This window comes from Euprymna scolopes, chromosome 20 (genome assembly GCF_053919585.1).
Source record: "Euprymna scolopes isolate OS-2025 chromosome 20, ASM5391958v1, whole genome shotgun sequence".
Taxonomy (NCBI): Eukaryota; Metazoa; Mollusca; class Cephalopoda; order Sepiida; family Sepiolidae; genus Euprymna; species Euprymna scolopes.
The window spans coordinates 46,477,261-46,493,646 of record NC_136501.1 but is presented as its reverse complement, the minus strand read 5'-3'; the positions used below and the strand labels follow the sequence as shown (position 1 = coordinate 46,493,646).

The window sequence follows — 16,386 nt, the reverse complement described above, 5'->3', positions numbered from 1 at the left end:
ATTTATTTTCAGAACATAGAATTTTAATTTTTTTTCATTAACGGACAATTTAAAAGTAAAAGAAAAACTTGTCTTAAACAAAATTTAAAAAAAAGTGTTTTTGACAATTTTTTCTTCTAGTTTTAAATTGTCCTCCAATGAAAAAAAAAAAAAAAAAAAAATTAAATTCTATGTTCTGAAAAATTTATTTTATTTTATTTTATTCTTGTTTTATTTCTCTTTCATATAATTTTAAATTGTCTGCTCTGTGGAAGATTCGTACGCCATGTGAGGAGGCAGTTTGCTACGCAAAAGCACATTTAACAGCCATCGTTTATGTTCGCGCGCATGCACGTAAACGGAAGCTGTAAAATGGCGGAAAATAGTCCCTGTAAATTTGCGACGTGTTTGATTATCGTATTTGTTGTAAGCGACCTCGAATACCTTAAAAAACAAATTAGAGTGGTCGGTGTTGTGTTCTGTTGTATCACTATATTTATCAATTAATACATTTATTGTTTAATGCATCTTAACATGATTTTGAAATAAAATGATAGGTACTTGTACAGTTTAATCAAGACATTTAAAAAAAATGAAAATATCGAAAAAGGTTATAGTGTACGTATCCGTTTTGGACTGAAGATCTCTGAAAATTTTTTTTACTTAATTTGATAGAATATATTTTTTTTATAGCGAAAAAACACGTTTTTATGAGAGCGCGTTGAAGTCAGCCATTATGTGATTTGTTAAACACGCCACGAGGAGATAACTCCAGTTAAAGCGCCGACATTCCCTCCTCATCTTTAATACTAGCTTCTCTTCCTAAAAATCGAACCTTTTGCTCGGTATCATAACAAATGTTTTTTTTTTCGCTGTAAAAACCAAAAAACAAAAAGTACTTGATGAAATTGAGTGATTTTTTTTTTTCGGAGAACTTCATTCCATAATGGATACGTACAATATAACCTTTTTTCGATATTTTCATCTTTTAATGTCTTGATTAAACTGTACGGGTTTGTATTACTGTACACCGATGTATTGGAAAATTCAAGATGGCGCCTGACTCACTTTAACATGGTAAGTTGTGGAAAAGGTGTTATAAATAAAAAACTAGACAAAATACTATTAAAAACCCACCGAATATGTTAACCTATGTCACAGTAACATATATTGAGCGGGTTTTTAATAGTATTTTGCCTAGTTTTTTTTTTTTTTATGTATAATATCTTTTCCACAACTTACCGTGTTAAAGAGAGAGTCAGGCGCCATCTTGAATTTTCCAATAAATCGGTAAACACTGTATGGTTTTTCGAGCTGAATAAACACGTTACATTGATTAAAAACACGAAAAATATATCCAGTTTGGTAGAAAATTAAATTATCTTGCCTTTGATAACATTTATTTGTTATATATTTGTTTTTTTTGACAACTTTTTCGAATTTATGTGTACAGCAATACAAACCCAACTGTACAAGTACCAAATAATATATTGTTTGTTGCGATGGAGTGAAAAAAAACCCCCAGAAAATGAAAATTTACATAGTTTAGGCAATTAGGCGGTGTCACTCATTCCACTCTTTTGGACGTTAGAGGCTATTTTGCAATCTAAAATACACATCTGCCTTTTTTTTTATGTGAAACATTCTTAAAAGTTAATAAACATTTTTTTACGGAAAAGTATCATTCTTACGCCAAACTACTACTACTACTACGTATAATAATACTAATAATATGTCTAAGAATGTGATAAATTCCTTTAGTTCAAATTTCTGTTGGAAAAGGTTTCGTCGGGACGCCAAATCATCTATCACCGTCTTGAAAGCAGGGGATGTAATTGAATAATGAAATGTCTCGAGGAATATACCGGAATGCCCTTATTTATTTATTCATTTATTTAGTTTAATAAAACATGGTTTCAGCAAAATAACTATTTTGGGGTAATTCCGAAAATCATTACATTCTAAATAATGTATATGACTAAAATAAGAATTCGCCCACCATATAATTTTTTTTTTTTATATATATAAAAGGTAACAATATTTCATGTAAATAAAAAATAAAAATTATTACAATATAAAATTTAGCATGACGGTCTTTTTTTTCAAGAGGTAACAGATTCTGATTTTCTAGCGACACCGTTTGGCTTTCAACAGCAATAAATCTATTTCAAATTAAAATATACCTTTTAATATTATGATTTTGTATCTATGATTAGAATTTCAAAAGTATTCAAACATAAACCTTAGAAATAAAAAGAAAATTTTCATTAGTAAACAATGGAAATAGTTATTAGAAATATTCATGTAGCTCTCTAATATGGAAGTAAAAAAAAAATGTGCGTTAAAGCAAGACATGTGGTCAAAACAAGTGTGAATGTAGTCACCCATCGTCCCCGTTGTTTAAAACAAAATCTTGATTGTTAATTTTAAGACATTGGATTCCTGATTTTGATTTTATTTTTATCTAATATCCGTTGATTTAACCACCCCAAATAAAAAGGCGCCTTTCCTGCGTTGTTTCTAATCTAAAAAGAAGCTGGATGAAGTTTTTTTTGTTCTTCTCCGAAACCCCAGATTTTTACTGTAAGTTTTTTTTCTTTCTGTATCTGATTAACCAAAGAAAATAATCTGCCTAATTTTTTTTCTTTCTCCCGTAAATGTTATTTATTAGTCGCGATGCGCAATTACTTGCCTTATTCGGCCTTACTCCTCTCATCTTGTTTTGATTTGAATTCGACTAGAATGTTCTTAAATTCAAAAAGACGTACATGAAGAAGATCGAGGCCGAAACGTTATGAACTGAGCAAACCAAGGGCATGTTTTACTATAAACAACAAACAAAAGATGGCAGATATGAGACTGCCACCTTCGGAATATCGAAAATCGCTTAAAACTCGAAAATAAAACAATGCTGATAGAAATCCACCCAATAAATGTCATCATGATATTTATTCGGTAAATTTAGTGGATTGGATTGCTACCATTACTTTTATTTTCGAGTTTTGAGCGATTCTCGAGATTTCAAACGTAGTCGCGCTCTTATGTCCGCCATTTTTTTTTTTTAAATTAAGCGCTCAACATTACTTTATTGTTATATGTAGTTTTTTTTTTGTTTACTTTTTCGTCTTGTTGTCTATATTGAAAAATGTACCACAAGGTAAAACATGTCGAGAGCGCTCTGTTTTGGAGTTGTTTTGAAAATGAAACGGAAATTTAAATTTCGTTCCGTTTTTATCTGTTATTTTTTCTTCTTTTTTTTTTAAATACGCATGTGCCAATACAATCGAAAGTAATCGATCATACTTTTTTTTTTCTTCATAAAAATAAAATTTGGATTTGGGGGGGGTTGTTTTACTATGCACATAGATTCGAAAAAGTTGTTAAAAACAAAAATATAATAAATAAATGTCATCAAAGGCAAAATAAGTTACTTTTCTACCTAACTGGATAAGTTTTTAGTATTTTTATTTAATGTAAAATGTTTATTTGATTCGAAAAACGAGTAATGCTGGTGGCTGCCGGCGAACAAGAAAAGATTGCCACGATGTCTTAAAGACTCGATAATCACTTCAAAATAATAAATGTCACTCTAACATTTATTGGGTAGGTTTCTACCACCTTTTTATTTTATTTTTTATTGTGATTAGATCTGAATCAGTATTTTGTTTTATTTTCGGGTTTTAAGCGATTATTGAGTCTCCCCAGATGACCGGCCTTTTTGTTCTTTTTTTTAACTTAGCAACTCAGCACTATTTGTATTTCAAACTTAAAAAACAACAACAACAAAAAAACGCTGTAAAATAAGTTAAAGCACCAAAAACTTATCCAGGTAGGTAGAAGAGTAATTTATTTTGCCTTTGGTAACATTCATTTGTTATATATTTGTTTCTTGATCACTATTTCGGTTTCTTACCTATAGTAAAATCTGTACAAGTGTGCATGCATGAAGCCTAACCACAATCCAGGCTCAAGTGTGCATGCATGAAGCCTAACCACAATCCAGGCTCAAGTGTGCATGCATGAAGCCTAACCACAATCCAGGCTCAAGTGTGCATGCATGAAGCCTAACCACAATCCAGGCTCAAGTGTGCATGCGTGAAGCCAAATCATAATGTGCATGACAGCATGCTACTGTGCATACATTTAAACAAAACATTTTGAATCAACTGCAATAAAACTTTATAACGTGCATACGATTGAACTTCTATTATGTTAACTTTTGTAGATAAAGTTATTAAATCATGTAGTTTTATTTATTTTAAGGATTTTTAAGCGCTAACCATGTCTTCAGAGGAGGAGGAGGAGGAAGAACAGAATCTTTTTACTTTCAAAGACGAACGTCCATTGCCGGATTCTGTTTATACTTATCCATCTGGGCTTAGAGAAAGTGCCATCCCGTTGGTCATTGATAATGGTAAGTATACTATTTCTGGTGTTTCTCTTTTAATTTTTGTCTAACGGTTGTGAAACGGTTATATCACTTAAACTAACCTGAGCCATTTTTCCAGTAAAAAACTATGGAAAACGTTTCAGTACAAAAACAATTTGTATTTTGCCAACAAAAATCTTGGAGCTAAGATTTTAGGCACTTGTTCACAGTGCTCTAAATTACAGCATCACTTGTTTGGGTGGGGCATATTTAGATTGTAAAAAAGATGAGACAGCTGTTGCCAGATCAGATTGATGGTTTCTATGATGATAAAGAGCCATTTTTGGAGAAGCTTTTGAACTTCCCATATTTAAAAGCTTTCTACTCGTATTCCTTTGTTCTTACATTAAATCAAGTCAGTGCTGCTTTTATCCCAAAATGTCAGCGCACATCAGCTGGCTCAAACTGACATGTTAATATAAAGTCAAAGTCAAAGACAGTGAAGTCAGTGAACTCATCACCTAAGGCTTACAAAATAACAATATCTCGGTCTCTTTGTTTTAATTTCTTTTTCTCTCTCTCTTTCTATTTCTCGTCTTTCCCTCTCGTTTTGCCACGAGGATTCATTATGGACAGTCATATGCAAAGCAACTCTTGCCCCTTAAAATAAAAAAAAAACTATTTTTATAAACAAAAGATGAGTTGTTTGCTTATTTCATACAGCATTCAATTCCAGCACATCAGCTCTGCCAGTAATGGTGCCGAGAACTAGAAGAGAAGACCCATTAACAGACATAGTCGACGCCATATCAACCCCTTGATGTAAAGGGAATGTGCCTATCATTTTATCATATTTACCACTCGAGTAACGTCCAACGTTAACAAATTCCTAATGAACCGCCCCCTTAAGTAAACACTTCATCAAATCTCCACACTAACGTACTGTACTTGCAATAACCCTTATCCCTGAGTGGCTTCCGGGCCTTGATAAGTGGTGACCACCGTGTAAAAAAAAAAAAAAAAAAAAAAGTAGCGAGTTACCTTGCTCAGGACGTAACAGCTATTCCAGAAACGTCACCACAAGTTCCTGTTTTGAGCAATCAATAGTTCACATCTCTTTTTGTTGTATGTATGAGACCTACAATTGTCCTGATGAAAGATGCCCCCCCCCTCCCTAGATTAAAAGTCTTTTATTCTTTAAATTAACCACTTTTGTATATGGTGGGTTTTTTTTTGTTTTTTTAACTAGAACCTTCTTCTTCATACACATCATATGTTCTTCTGTAGATTGTGCATGTTTCTGCCCCAAAATATTCAACAAATCTCTCTTTAAAGCCTGTTTTCTAATAGCCCCAAACAAATATTTATGCAAGAATAAAATGTTTTTTTGCTATAAACCAATATATAATTAGGAAATAGATTTAGAAGAAACGATTTTTTTTAATTCTTAAAATTCCTACGTTTCAGCTGATGTAACTACTGACCTTCTTCAGGTGTATCTTGCCGCAGACAGAAATCTGCGGAATTCCAAACAGGTCCTTTTATTTAATCCATGATAGTAGCTTGCTCTGATACAATCATCTTTTTTAAAAAGAAAAAAAAAATTATTTTAATTTTTCAAGATTTCTTCTTTGCATCATATTTTTTTTTTTTTTCATAAATTTATTTAGTTTCATATTAAAATTTTTGATTTGATTTGACATTTACATTTATTTTATTTATGTTATATTTATTTTATATTGTATTTATATTGTTAATTTTAGATCATTCACTGCAGGATACTGTTACAAACTGCCGCCTTGACATCAAATATATTTTCCTTTATTTTCTTTTAGTGATAGGATAGATGTTTAATTGTATGTTCAGACTGAGCGAGAGTCCACTAATTCATTATTCTTTGAAAACCTAATATTAAAGTCAGTCTCAAGGGAAAACGTGCAACAACATCTATTTCCTATTTACTTGCCTCCCTGCAAGCGCAGAGTTGGAAAAAAGATCGAGCTTTGATGTGGGGAGATCTGGCTCCCTAGAGAGGGGCGCTCTGGACGTAGACAGAGGTAGAAATTGTCTCAGTCATGAAAGGTTTTCCTTCCACTGACCGACGACAGAAAAAGTGAAGCATAGCAACAGAACAGATACTGCACTATGATCCTGTCCCGAAAGCCAAGGATTCAACCAGCCAGAGATATTTCATCAGCCAAGTAATAAAGAAAAAGAGATTTCATTAATTCTATTTTTAGATCAAAATGCGAAGCAGAGAAAAAAAAATCAGGTGGCGAAACCCCTTCCTTCCCTCATTCTGACTGGAGTCCAGCCTCATTCTTCTCTATCACCCTTAAACTTCTATGACGCGTCTTCAAGCATGGAAATGCCGAAAAAAAAAAAAAATTGAAGCGGAAAATATCCTAATTATCACCGCAAAAAGTTATTTTGGAAAACTGAAATGTAATGACGACAAACAAAATATGGAAAGTGGATGATAAGAAAAAAATATGGAAAAACTATGAATTTATTATTTGAACTGTCTTTCCCCATAAGAGAATTCTCTCGCACTAAATACATCGCTCGCTAACAAGTTGTGAAAAGAAAAAGAACAAAAAAAAAAAAAGAAGACAAAAAAAGATAGAACTCTGAGTGTAATTTTGTTTCTCTCTCCGTCAGACTGAAGATTAATTTTTTCCTCATGGTCGTGTAATTTCCACTTACGCTGTTAATCTCTTCTTTGCAGGACTTTCACTCAGTTTACATGTTTAGAAATGTCTCAAACTCCATAATCTTAAATGTTTTATTTTCGTTGAATCTTTTTTTCTATCTTTTAATGAACCTATTTTTATATTATTTGGAAGCGTTTTTTTTTTTTTTTTATTACATGGGGGTCACCACTTATCAAGGCCCAAAGGCCACTCAGGGATAAGGGTTATTGCGTGTACAATAATCAATGAGATAGTATTGTAGTAATCATTAGTATTAGGGGTTTTAATAGAGTGTCTTACTTAAGGGGGCGGTTTGTCAGGAGTTTGTTTATGTTGGACTTGAAGACGTCCAAGTTGTAGTCAGGTGGGAAACAAGCAAGCGGCAGAGAGTTCCACTGGCGTGCAGTTCTAAGAAAGAAGCTTTGCTCATGGAATCTACGTTTGGATTTAGGCACAGATAAAGAGTGGGGAAAATTATTGACAGTAGTTTCAGCCAGACAGGTGTTTCTCGTGAAAGATTGGCGAGGGGGGGATGAGGGATTGGAGCTCAGACGAGCACCTGCCATAGAAATAACAATAAAACAAAGACAGGCTCGCAACGTCTCTTCTGTGGGAGAGAGGTTGCAGGGAAGAGAAAAGGGCATCCCCCACTAAACCACGAAGTCTATTTTGTACTCTGTCTGTTTTTAGCAGCTCCTGCCCAGATGTGGCAGCAGTACTCCATGCTTGGACGTACTTGGCTTTTATACCGATAGAGAATTGCATCAGCAGTGAGATATCTTCTGGAGCAGTAGAAGGATCCCACCATTTTCCCAGTGTCCCTGGCAACAGACTTGATGTACGTGTTCCATTTCAGATCAGGAGTAAAGGTCAAACTCAGAAGCTTGTCAAAACATGGAGCCTCCCCAAGACAAGAGCCATTCATTTCAATTGATGCCAGATGGGGATCAGAGCGTTGATGATGTAAAGATAGAAGCTTGGTTTTGGATGCATTAAAAGTAACCAGCCACCTCTTCCCCCATTGTACCACGTGCTCAAGATCAGAGGAGAGAGAATTAGAGAGAACTTTGTCATTTACGGCCTTTGATGTGTTGCCATAGATGGTTGTGTCATCAGCATAGATATCAACGAATGATTTAAGTATGTGTTTTGGGAGATCATTGATGTAGATCAGGAAAAGAGTTGGGCCCAGGATGGACCCCTGAGGGACTCCAGCATTAATACTGTGGGCCTCTGATTTCTGCCCATCAGTCACTACTCTTATGAGCCTATCAGAGAGAAATGATTTAATGATTGAGAAAACATTTCCAGCAATACTGTAGCTGGAAATCTTGTGAAGTAGGCCCTTATGCCATACCTTATCGAAGGCCTTAGATATGTCAAGAGCAATTGCCCTGGAAAGGAAGCCTTTGTCAAGAGATTCACTAATCCTATGTGATATAACCGTTAGCACATCTGCGGTAGATCTTGCAGAGTGGAAACCATATTGCATGTCACTAAGAAGGTTGTGTCTGTTGAGGTGGTTAACTACTTCTTTATTTAATATGGATTCCAACAACTTACTCATGACACAGAGGAGACGTATTGGTCTGTACTGAGAGAGAGATGACTTTTCACCTGAATTCTTAAATATAGGGCATACTGATGAGGTTTTCCAGGGTATTGGAAAGCACTTCTCCTTAAGGCAATGCTTAAACAGTTTTGTAAGTATGAGGGCAAGTTCTGGTTGGAGCTTTTTCAGCACTATATCTGGAATCCCGTCAGAGCCAGTTGCTTTACTGGAATCAAGGTTCTTGATTAGCTTGGCGACCTCACGCACAGATATTTGTATGTTGCATAGAATGTTGTCTGTTATGGGAGGAAATACAGAGAGTTAATGGTCATTGTCGCATAGGGTAGAATTAGCTGCAAAGTTCTTGGCAAATAGTCTGGCCTTGTCTGATGCTGACGAGATGACCTCAGGTCCATTGATGATAGTTGGGATAGAACGCGCGCTTCTGTTCAAGATCCTGTTTGCTATTTGCCAGAACTGGTGGGAACCAAGCCGCTGGTCAGCTACTTTGGATTTAACAGACTGAGCATATAGCTCTCTTGCATGTTTTATTACTCTTTTACAGTGGTTGCTGGCAGTCCTGAAAGCAGCTTTAGTCTCAGTACATCTATTACGTTGGTAGCTATGGAAAAAATGATTTCTGTGTGCGATGGCAGCAGCACATTCAGGGGAGAACCATGGCTGGCTGTTAGGTTTTTGTTGGAATCTTTTGGATGGTATGAATCGATCTATGCCTACAATTAACCATTTGGTCAGGTTTGATACTATAGAGGACACATCCTTTTTAAACATGGAATGCAGAGGTAGGTCAGATATGAATGCACGGAAGCTGTCCCAGTCAGCCATAGAGTATCAATATACAGTACGGTGGAGAGGTACGTCTGAAGACTTATAACATTTCATTTTTATCTTAACTGTTACAATGGAGTGGTCAGAGGATCCCAGAGGAGATAGAACGGAACATGAACACAGCTCAGGGGATGTTGTGAGGAAAAGGTCTAGAAGGCTTGCATATTGACCGGGTGTATCGGGCACACGGGTGGGGTCGTGAACAATCTGAGTGAGGTCATAGGCAATGGCAAAGTCATGACAGAACCTCCCCTCATCATCTGTCTTATTTGAGTGAGTTAGCCATTCCACGTTATGGACATTGAAGTCACCGCAAATGTGAATGTTAGCCAAAGGATGAGCAGACAGGATGTGGTCAATTTTCTCAGATATGCTCTTAAAGGTAGTAACCCCACTGTTGGGGGGGGGCAATAGAGGGCAAATATAAATGCAGTGGTGTAAGCTAGTGCAACCTGGAAACACATGTAAGGTAAATTAGGGTCTTCTCTGAGATATCCCTACCACATGGAAAGCCATCTTTGATGTAGGCACATATTCCATGCCCATGGCGATCTTGGGGGTCAGATTTAGATGTTAAGTTGGAGTATCCTTTAATTATGAATTTGTCTAGAGAAGTGGTTGGCCCTATGCCAGTTTCACTTAAAAAGAATATGTCCGGTTTCGTCTCCTGTAATTGTGTTTCAACCTCTGGAAGGTTGGAACGTAGACCCCTGATGTTGGAGAAGGAGACCTGGTAGTAGGGGTCTACGTTGGAGGATGGGGTTCTAGGTTTATTCGTGTTTCTTTTTTGGAGATTTGTCATGATTGTTGAGGTTTTGGTGTTTGTGGAGCAGGTCGGTAGACTTGGTTGGAGCAGGACGGAGAGGGAAAATAAGAGAGAAAAAAGCATTCTGTTGTGTTCAATCCTTGTGTTTATTTTTGCATCCCGCTTGTCTCATAGGAACCGTTTGGTGTTCCTTGTTTCAACGTTTTTGTAATTAAAAGGAAATTTGAACTTTAAAGGGACTTTAACGAGTCGTACGTCTACGCAGAAAACTTATTTGCATGAAATAAATGTTTGATAAAAGAAAATCCTTTGAAAGGATCCCTCCCTCCTTTTTTTTTGTATTTTTAAATCCCCTTTCATTTTCTTTTTATGCTTGTCACGCGTGCGCCCGTCGTATCCTCAAACGTGTGGAGGCATGCATGATAATACCTATTAAATTATTTTCTGCATCAACACCTGTTGTATTGTGAGGTTGTATATAATGAGTGTATATACATGTGCGTTCATGCACATCTAGTCTATATAATATACGTGTGTATGAAACCGATGCTCGTATCATCTAGTGGTTATAAATATTCATTGTGGGTGTGTATGTGCGGGTTCAATAAATATGATACATAAGCATACAATGCCTGTTTGATAACAGACTGCTAACCTTGGGTTGTGGCTCTCTTCGTCTCTCGGAAACTGCAAGAAAACTTTTCACTGTGAAGTAACAACAGGACTTCTTTTGGTTTTCCTCACTTATTCTCATTTTCACAGGTGTTACCCTCAAGGATTTACAACGTTTTCTCTCTCTAGTCCTTACATCATCTTGTAGCTCAGTTGAATGCTTCCACGATTGACAAAGTCACCCATCTCTCTGTTATATACTGGGTGATATGGCTGTGACGTCTATTTTGTTAGCACCATCTATATTCTAACTATCTGAGATTTTTGAATATCTCGATAGATAGAGAGATAGTTCGTTTGTGCATATATGCATATGTGTTGTAACTCGTCTAGTGAATGGAATGACCGCTGTTCATTTATCTATGAATAACGAGACGCTTTGTTATAAAACAATTTAATTTATTTAATAACAAACATATACACATCATATGGCGGTGGAGGAGATAGTGTGACGGGGAGGGTGTGGTTGCGACCGTGACAGGCAGTTGGGCGTCGTCTGTCCTTCCCTCTGCTGTCACTCTCTCTGACTGCCTCTTGACTTGTTTATGATTGCTTTTTATGAATTTCCCCGTTAACCAATTTACGTAATCGACCCACGTTCTGACCCTGTTGATGTTTGCATTTGGTCTTACTTGCGGCCGAATTACGTCATCTTATTCCCGGGTTTCATTTTTGTTGGTCAGGGTTTAAGTTCATCCGAACTTTGCTCGATTCAACGTCTGACCCATAAACCGGCTTGCATCATAGGACCAGGTCATCCAATTCCAGTTCATTCGCCCCTCCTTTCTATTGTACATCTCGTCGACGCTCCCTTGTTCTCTCTCTTTTACTTGTATCTCTAGTTTATATATAAAAACCTTTCTTTCTTTGTTACCAAGTAAATTCCATTGCTTATATAAAATTAAATTCCTAAATCTATTTTATTATATAACTATCTGTAATATTTTATTCATAACATTCCTAAGTCTAAGTTAAAATTCCTCTATTAGATTTTAATAAAAATATTTTAGCTAAATATTCCTTTCTTTCAAAACATTCTCTCTGCATAACTTTTTCTACATGACAGTTAACAAATCAATGATAATGATCGTTCAGACCTTTGCCACAACATAACACAGATACTACGCTGTGATCATAGCCAAAAGGCTCAACATAACACACCTATCCCAATATTAAATTCAAATCCAAATATATTAATCCTGTTATTGTAGATCTGTATATTCGTTTATTATGGCTGCATCCAATTTAGCTATTTGGTTTAAAACTCACTTTTATATTAAAGTTGGTCTTATTGTGATGCAATCATGATCTGGGGAATAACTCAAATGTTGTATTCTGTATGAATCTATACTAAATATAATTTGGTTTTGAGTCAAGGGCCATGAGGGTTGCATGAGTTCTGACCAGTTTGTATCTCAAAAGCTCTGAACCCACACTGTGTATTTAAATCTGCAAAACTGATATGGACACTGCTGATCTTTTTTTTTTTTTTTTTTTTTTTTTCACACAGTGATCACCACTTACCAAGGCCCGGAAGCCACTCAGTGATAAGGGTTATTGCAAGTACATTACGTTAGTGTGGAGATTTGAAGAAGTGTTTACTTAAGGGGGTGGTTCATTAGGAATTTGTTAACATTGGACTTGAACACATCCAAGTTTTAGTCCGGTGGGAAGCAGGCAGACGGAACAGAATTCCACAGGCGTGCAGTTCTAAGAAAGAAGCTTTGTTCATGGAATCCACGTTTTGATTTAGGCACAGATAAAGACTGGGGGAAATTTTTCACAGTGGATTCGGCTAGACGGGTGTTTTTCGTGAAAGATTTAGGCACAGATAAATCTGAACTTTTATTGTCTGGTCGACATTCCATCTCTACTTTTATCAGAGAAAATTTTGTCTTCTGTCCAGGAACACTAATCTTAATTGTACCACATCTGACAAAGGGAGGAAGAGTCTGGAAGAAAAATGGCTGTATATAAAATGAACAAAGTATTTTTGTCTTTGAAAGTTTATTTTATTTGAACCAACATGGGGCTTCCATTATAATTGGCTGTTATGAAGTCTGTAGTTTTCAATGCATGCCCTTTCGCATCTATGCTAACTAGCAAGCTGATTCTCTTTACGCAGAGGATTTGTTACTCAAAAATCTACTATCCATAACCAACACTTGACAAGCAACTGAGGGCTGACTCTACGTTTTTAACTATCGATCTGCTGAATGCGAGTAGCTAATTTTTTGTGCCCTTGGTGCATCAGTTGTCCTCTGCGTTTAAAGACCATAGTCAAGGCAAGGTTTTTAACTGACAGCTGCTACTGTCAGTTATTTATTTATTTTTTTGAGAACAATATTTGAGTGATATTTCAATGTCATCAATTTAACCCATTAAGCCTCATTGTGCTGTAAGTAGGACATCAAACAATTTCTTTTTAAAAATCTATAAGATAATATATAATAGTACTGCTTACTGCATAATTACTCTGAAGAAACCATAAAATTCATCTTTATTTATTAACTTCTCTCTCAGAGTTGTTGGGACCCTCTTAAAAGTTCTTGTAAAATTTGCTAAAATTCTATCTGTTTGATGCTGTATGAACTTATATAAATGAGTTTTGCAACAGTAAGCCATTAAGTTGTTGTCAAAAGTGCAATGTAAATTTTTGCTGTTTACCATAATGTTTAAATTTTATCTTGAACTAGCCTGGGTGCTCGGTGTTGCCCGGGTGTTTGGAGGTGTGTTGAGCAAAAAAAAAAATTATTTTAAATAAATGGTAGTAGGCAGGCAGGCAGGCTCGAGCTATAATGCGAAGGAGGAAAAGAAGGTGAAAAAAAAAAACGTGACGTCTTTGCAATTGCACCCATTGCCAAACTGGAAGTGGCGAAGGTTTAAATTAAATCGAAAAGAGGTGATGACTTTCAAAAATATTAATGAAAAAAGTGACCCCCTCCCTTTTGAAAAGTGCCCAGTTGAGGGTGAAGGAATTAATGTTTTTAGCCAATTTTTAACTATTTATCGTCCGAAGAGTCAAGCTTTAAAACTATACCGATCTCGTGAAAATCCGTCACCTCTGTCAAAAGTTTTAAGCATACATACATACATACATTTAAACAGACAGGTGAGATTTATATTATAGACTAGTGGGGGGTACCCGGGGTGGCCTGGGTGTTTGTAGGTGTGTGTGTGTGTTGGGGGTGGGGTGGGGTGATCAAAACAACCCTGTTTAAAAAAATAACGTTAGCCCGGTGTTTGGAGGTGTAAAAGAAAAAAAAAGTTTTAGTAGGAAAGTAGGCTTGAACCCCGAACCTTTGACGTGGAGATGGAAACAAAATGGAAAAAAACCCTGGAACCTAGCCATCTCAGCCACGAGAGAAGAGGAATGAAAAACCTTAATTTAACATTTATAAAATGAAATTGCTCAGAGATATACCAGCAATCTCTTTTTACATTGTGTTCTGTAGTCCTGAACGTGCTGCCTCAGAATTGTGCGAATAAACATGCATCACTATCACATTTTTGGAGTTCTGTATTTGGTAACCATTGTGATATTTCTAAGTTTTATACATTTGCTAGTTAACTTGGTAGCTGTCTATTGCTGATGGTTTTATGACCATCTATTATATAAATCGTACCTGTGTGTTTAAATGTATGTATGTATGTATGTTTCGCTAAAACTTTTCTCTGTGGCATCGGACCAGGTCGAAAGGGCGATGTCTCAGTTGAATAATATTTGAAAATTAGAAAAAAATACGGTCAATTATTTCCTATAGAAAATAGCGTTCACAATGAGGAAGAGTAGCAAAAAATCATTCCTTCATGACAATTTAACCAAACACGCATGTGCAAAAAAGTTATTTCTTGAATTGGTTGAAATAGACAAAAAAAAAAACGGCATTACTTCGCTCATGTGATCGTAGAGTAGTTGTTATAGTGACAGCGTCGTTGTCTTAAGATTGCACATTTGTATCTCTGCCTAAATCAAAACGTAGATTCCATGAACATAGCTTTTTTCTGAGAAGTGCACGCCTGTGGAATTCTCTTCCGTTTGCCTGTTTCCCACCTGACTACAATTTGGACATCTTCAAGTCCAACATAAACAAATTCCTGATCAATCGCCCCCTTAAGTAAGACGCTTTATCAAATCTCCAATACCAACTATTACTACGATATTATCCCATTGATTATTGTACATAAAATAACCCTTATCCCCGAGTGACTTACGGGCCTTGATAAGTGGTGATCCCCATGTAAAAAGAAAAAAAAAAAATTTTCACCGACATATCGGACATTTTTTTTTTTCTTTTGATTTTTAAAGTTTTAATATTTAAACAGGGTTATTTATGCCATTTTTTTTATTCGTTCAATCTTTATTTTCTATTTTTTCTTTTTTTTTTAAAATTTTTCCATCACGTTCACTGTTCCCCCCCCCCACACGATTTTTTAAAGAAGTTTTAATATTTAAACAGGATTATTTATGCCATTTTTTTTCGTTTGCTTATTCTTTATTTTTCATCACGTTTGCTGTTTTTTTTCCGATTTTTAAAAAAGTTTTAACATTTAAACAGGGTTATTTCGTTTGTTTATTCTTTATTTTCCATTTTATCATTGTTTTGATTTAAACCCCCCCCCACACACACACACGCACACACGCACCACGCACACCTTACCCAGGCAACGCTAAGTACCCCCTCTAGCGGCTTTAATAAAGGGAAAAAAAAAGTTTGAAACATTTTTTTTTTTTATAAGTTGATCACATGTTCAGTTCCAGAATAGAACTAGTACTTTTAATCTGCTTTATGCAATCGTAGTGAGAAGTTCTTCACCTGAAAAGGTTTGGTTATTTTCATCAAAACATGTAACAAAATAATGTTTGTATAAAAAAAAATTTCATGCCAAATATCTATAATAGATCTTGTGTGTAATTTTCCAGGTTCTTATCAGTGCCGAGCTGGATGGGCATCCATGGATAAGCCGCAGTTAATTTTCAAAAATGTAACGGCCAAACAGAGAGGCAAAAAGGTAATTTTAATTTTAATTTTTTTTTTTTTTTGTATTTTACTTCAGTAAGTTTTAAGAGATCAAGGGGCTCCTTCCTGGAGCTAACACTTGATTCCGTTATGATTTAAATTTATATTCGAGGGCTCTTTTAAGAATAGATACTGTTCCCTTTATGGCTGCTATCTGTATTTCATTACAGCTTGCTCTTCCAGGGATCGCTTCTAAGTATTTATGAAGATTCTTTTTTATTAAGCCAGTTGCTCCTATCACAACCGGTGTTCCATATTTCCTTTTAGATGACTTGGCTGTTGGTTATGATCGTTGAGATTTTCTTTTCATCAGGTGACCTTCTTATGAAGTTCCTGTTGAATTGTTTTAATATTTCTGTGCTTGGATCTTGATCATTGCTGATGGTTAAAACTGAAATACATCTTTCTTAAATATACAAGTGGCGTTCCAAGAGTATGCCTCCTATTTTTTATTATACGCCAAATTTTTGAATTTTGAGGAGCTT

The 16,386-nt window shown here is 35.6% G+C and overlaps 1 protein-coding gene across 1 annotated transcript in view; it reads left to right on the top strand.

Annotated features, from left to right (window-relative positions):
- The first annotated feature begins 2,114 nt into the window (after window positions 1–2,114).
- LOC145241409 (actin-related protein 5-like) overlaps window positions 2,115–16,386 on the top strand; it is a 154,267-nt gene continuing 139,995 nt past the window's right edge. The window contains exons 1-3 of the mRNA XM_080104337.1: window positions 2,115–2,562; window positions 4,243–4,393; window positions 15,805–15,893. Of these exons, the coding sequence (XP_079960463.1) occupies window positions 4,261–4,393; window positions 15,805–15,893 (222 nt within the window). The 5' untranslated portion in view covers window positions 2,115–2,562; window positions 4,243–4,260. The remainder of the gene's footprint in view (window positions 2,563–4,242; window positions 4,394–15,804; window positions 15,894–16,386) is intronic.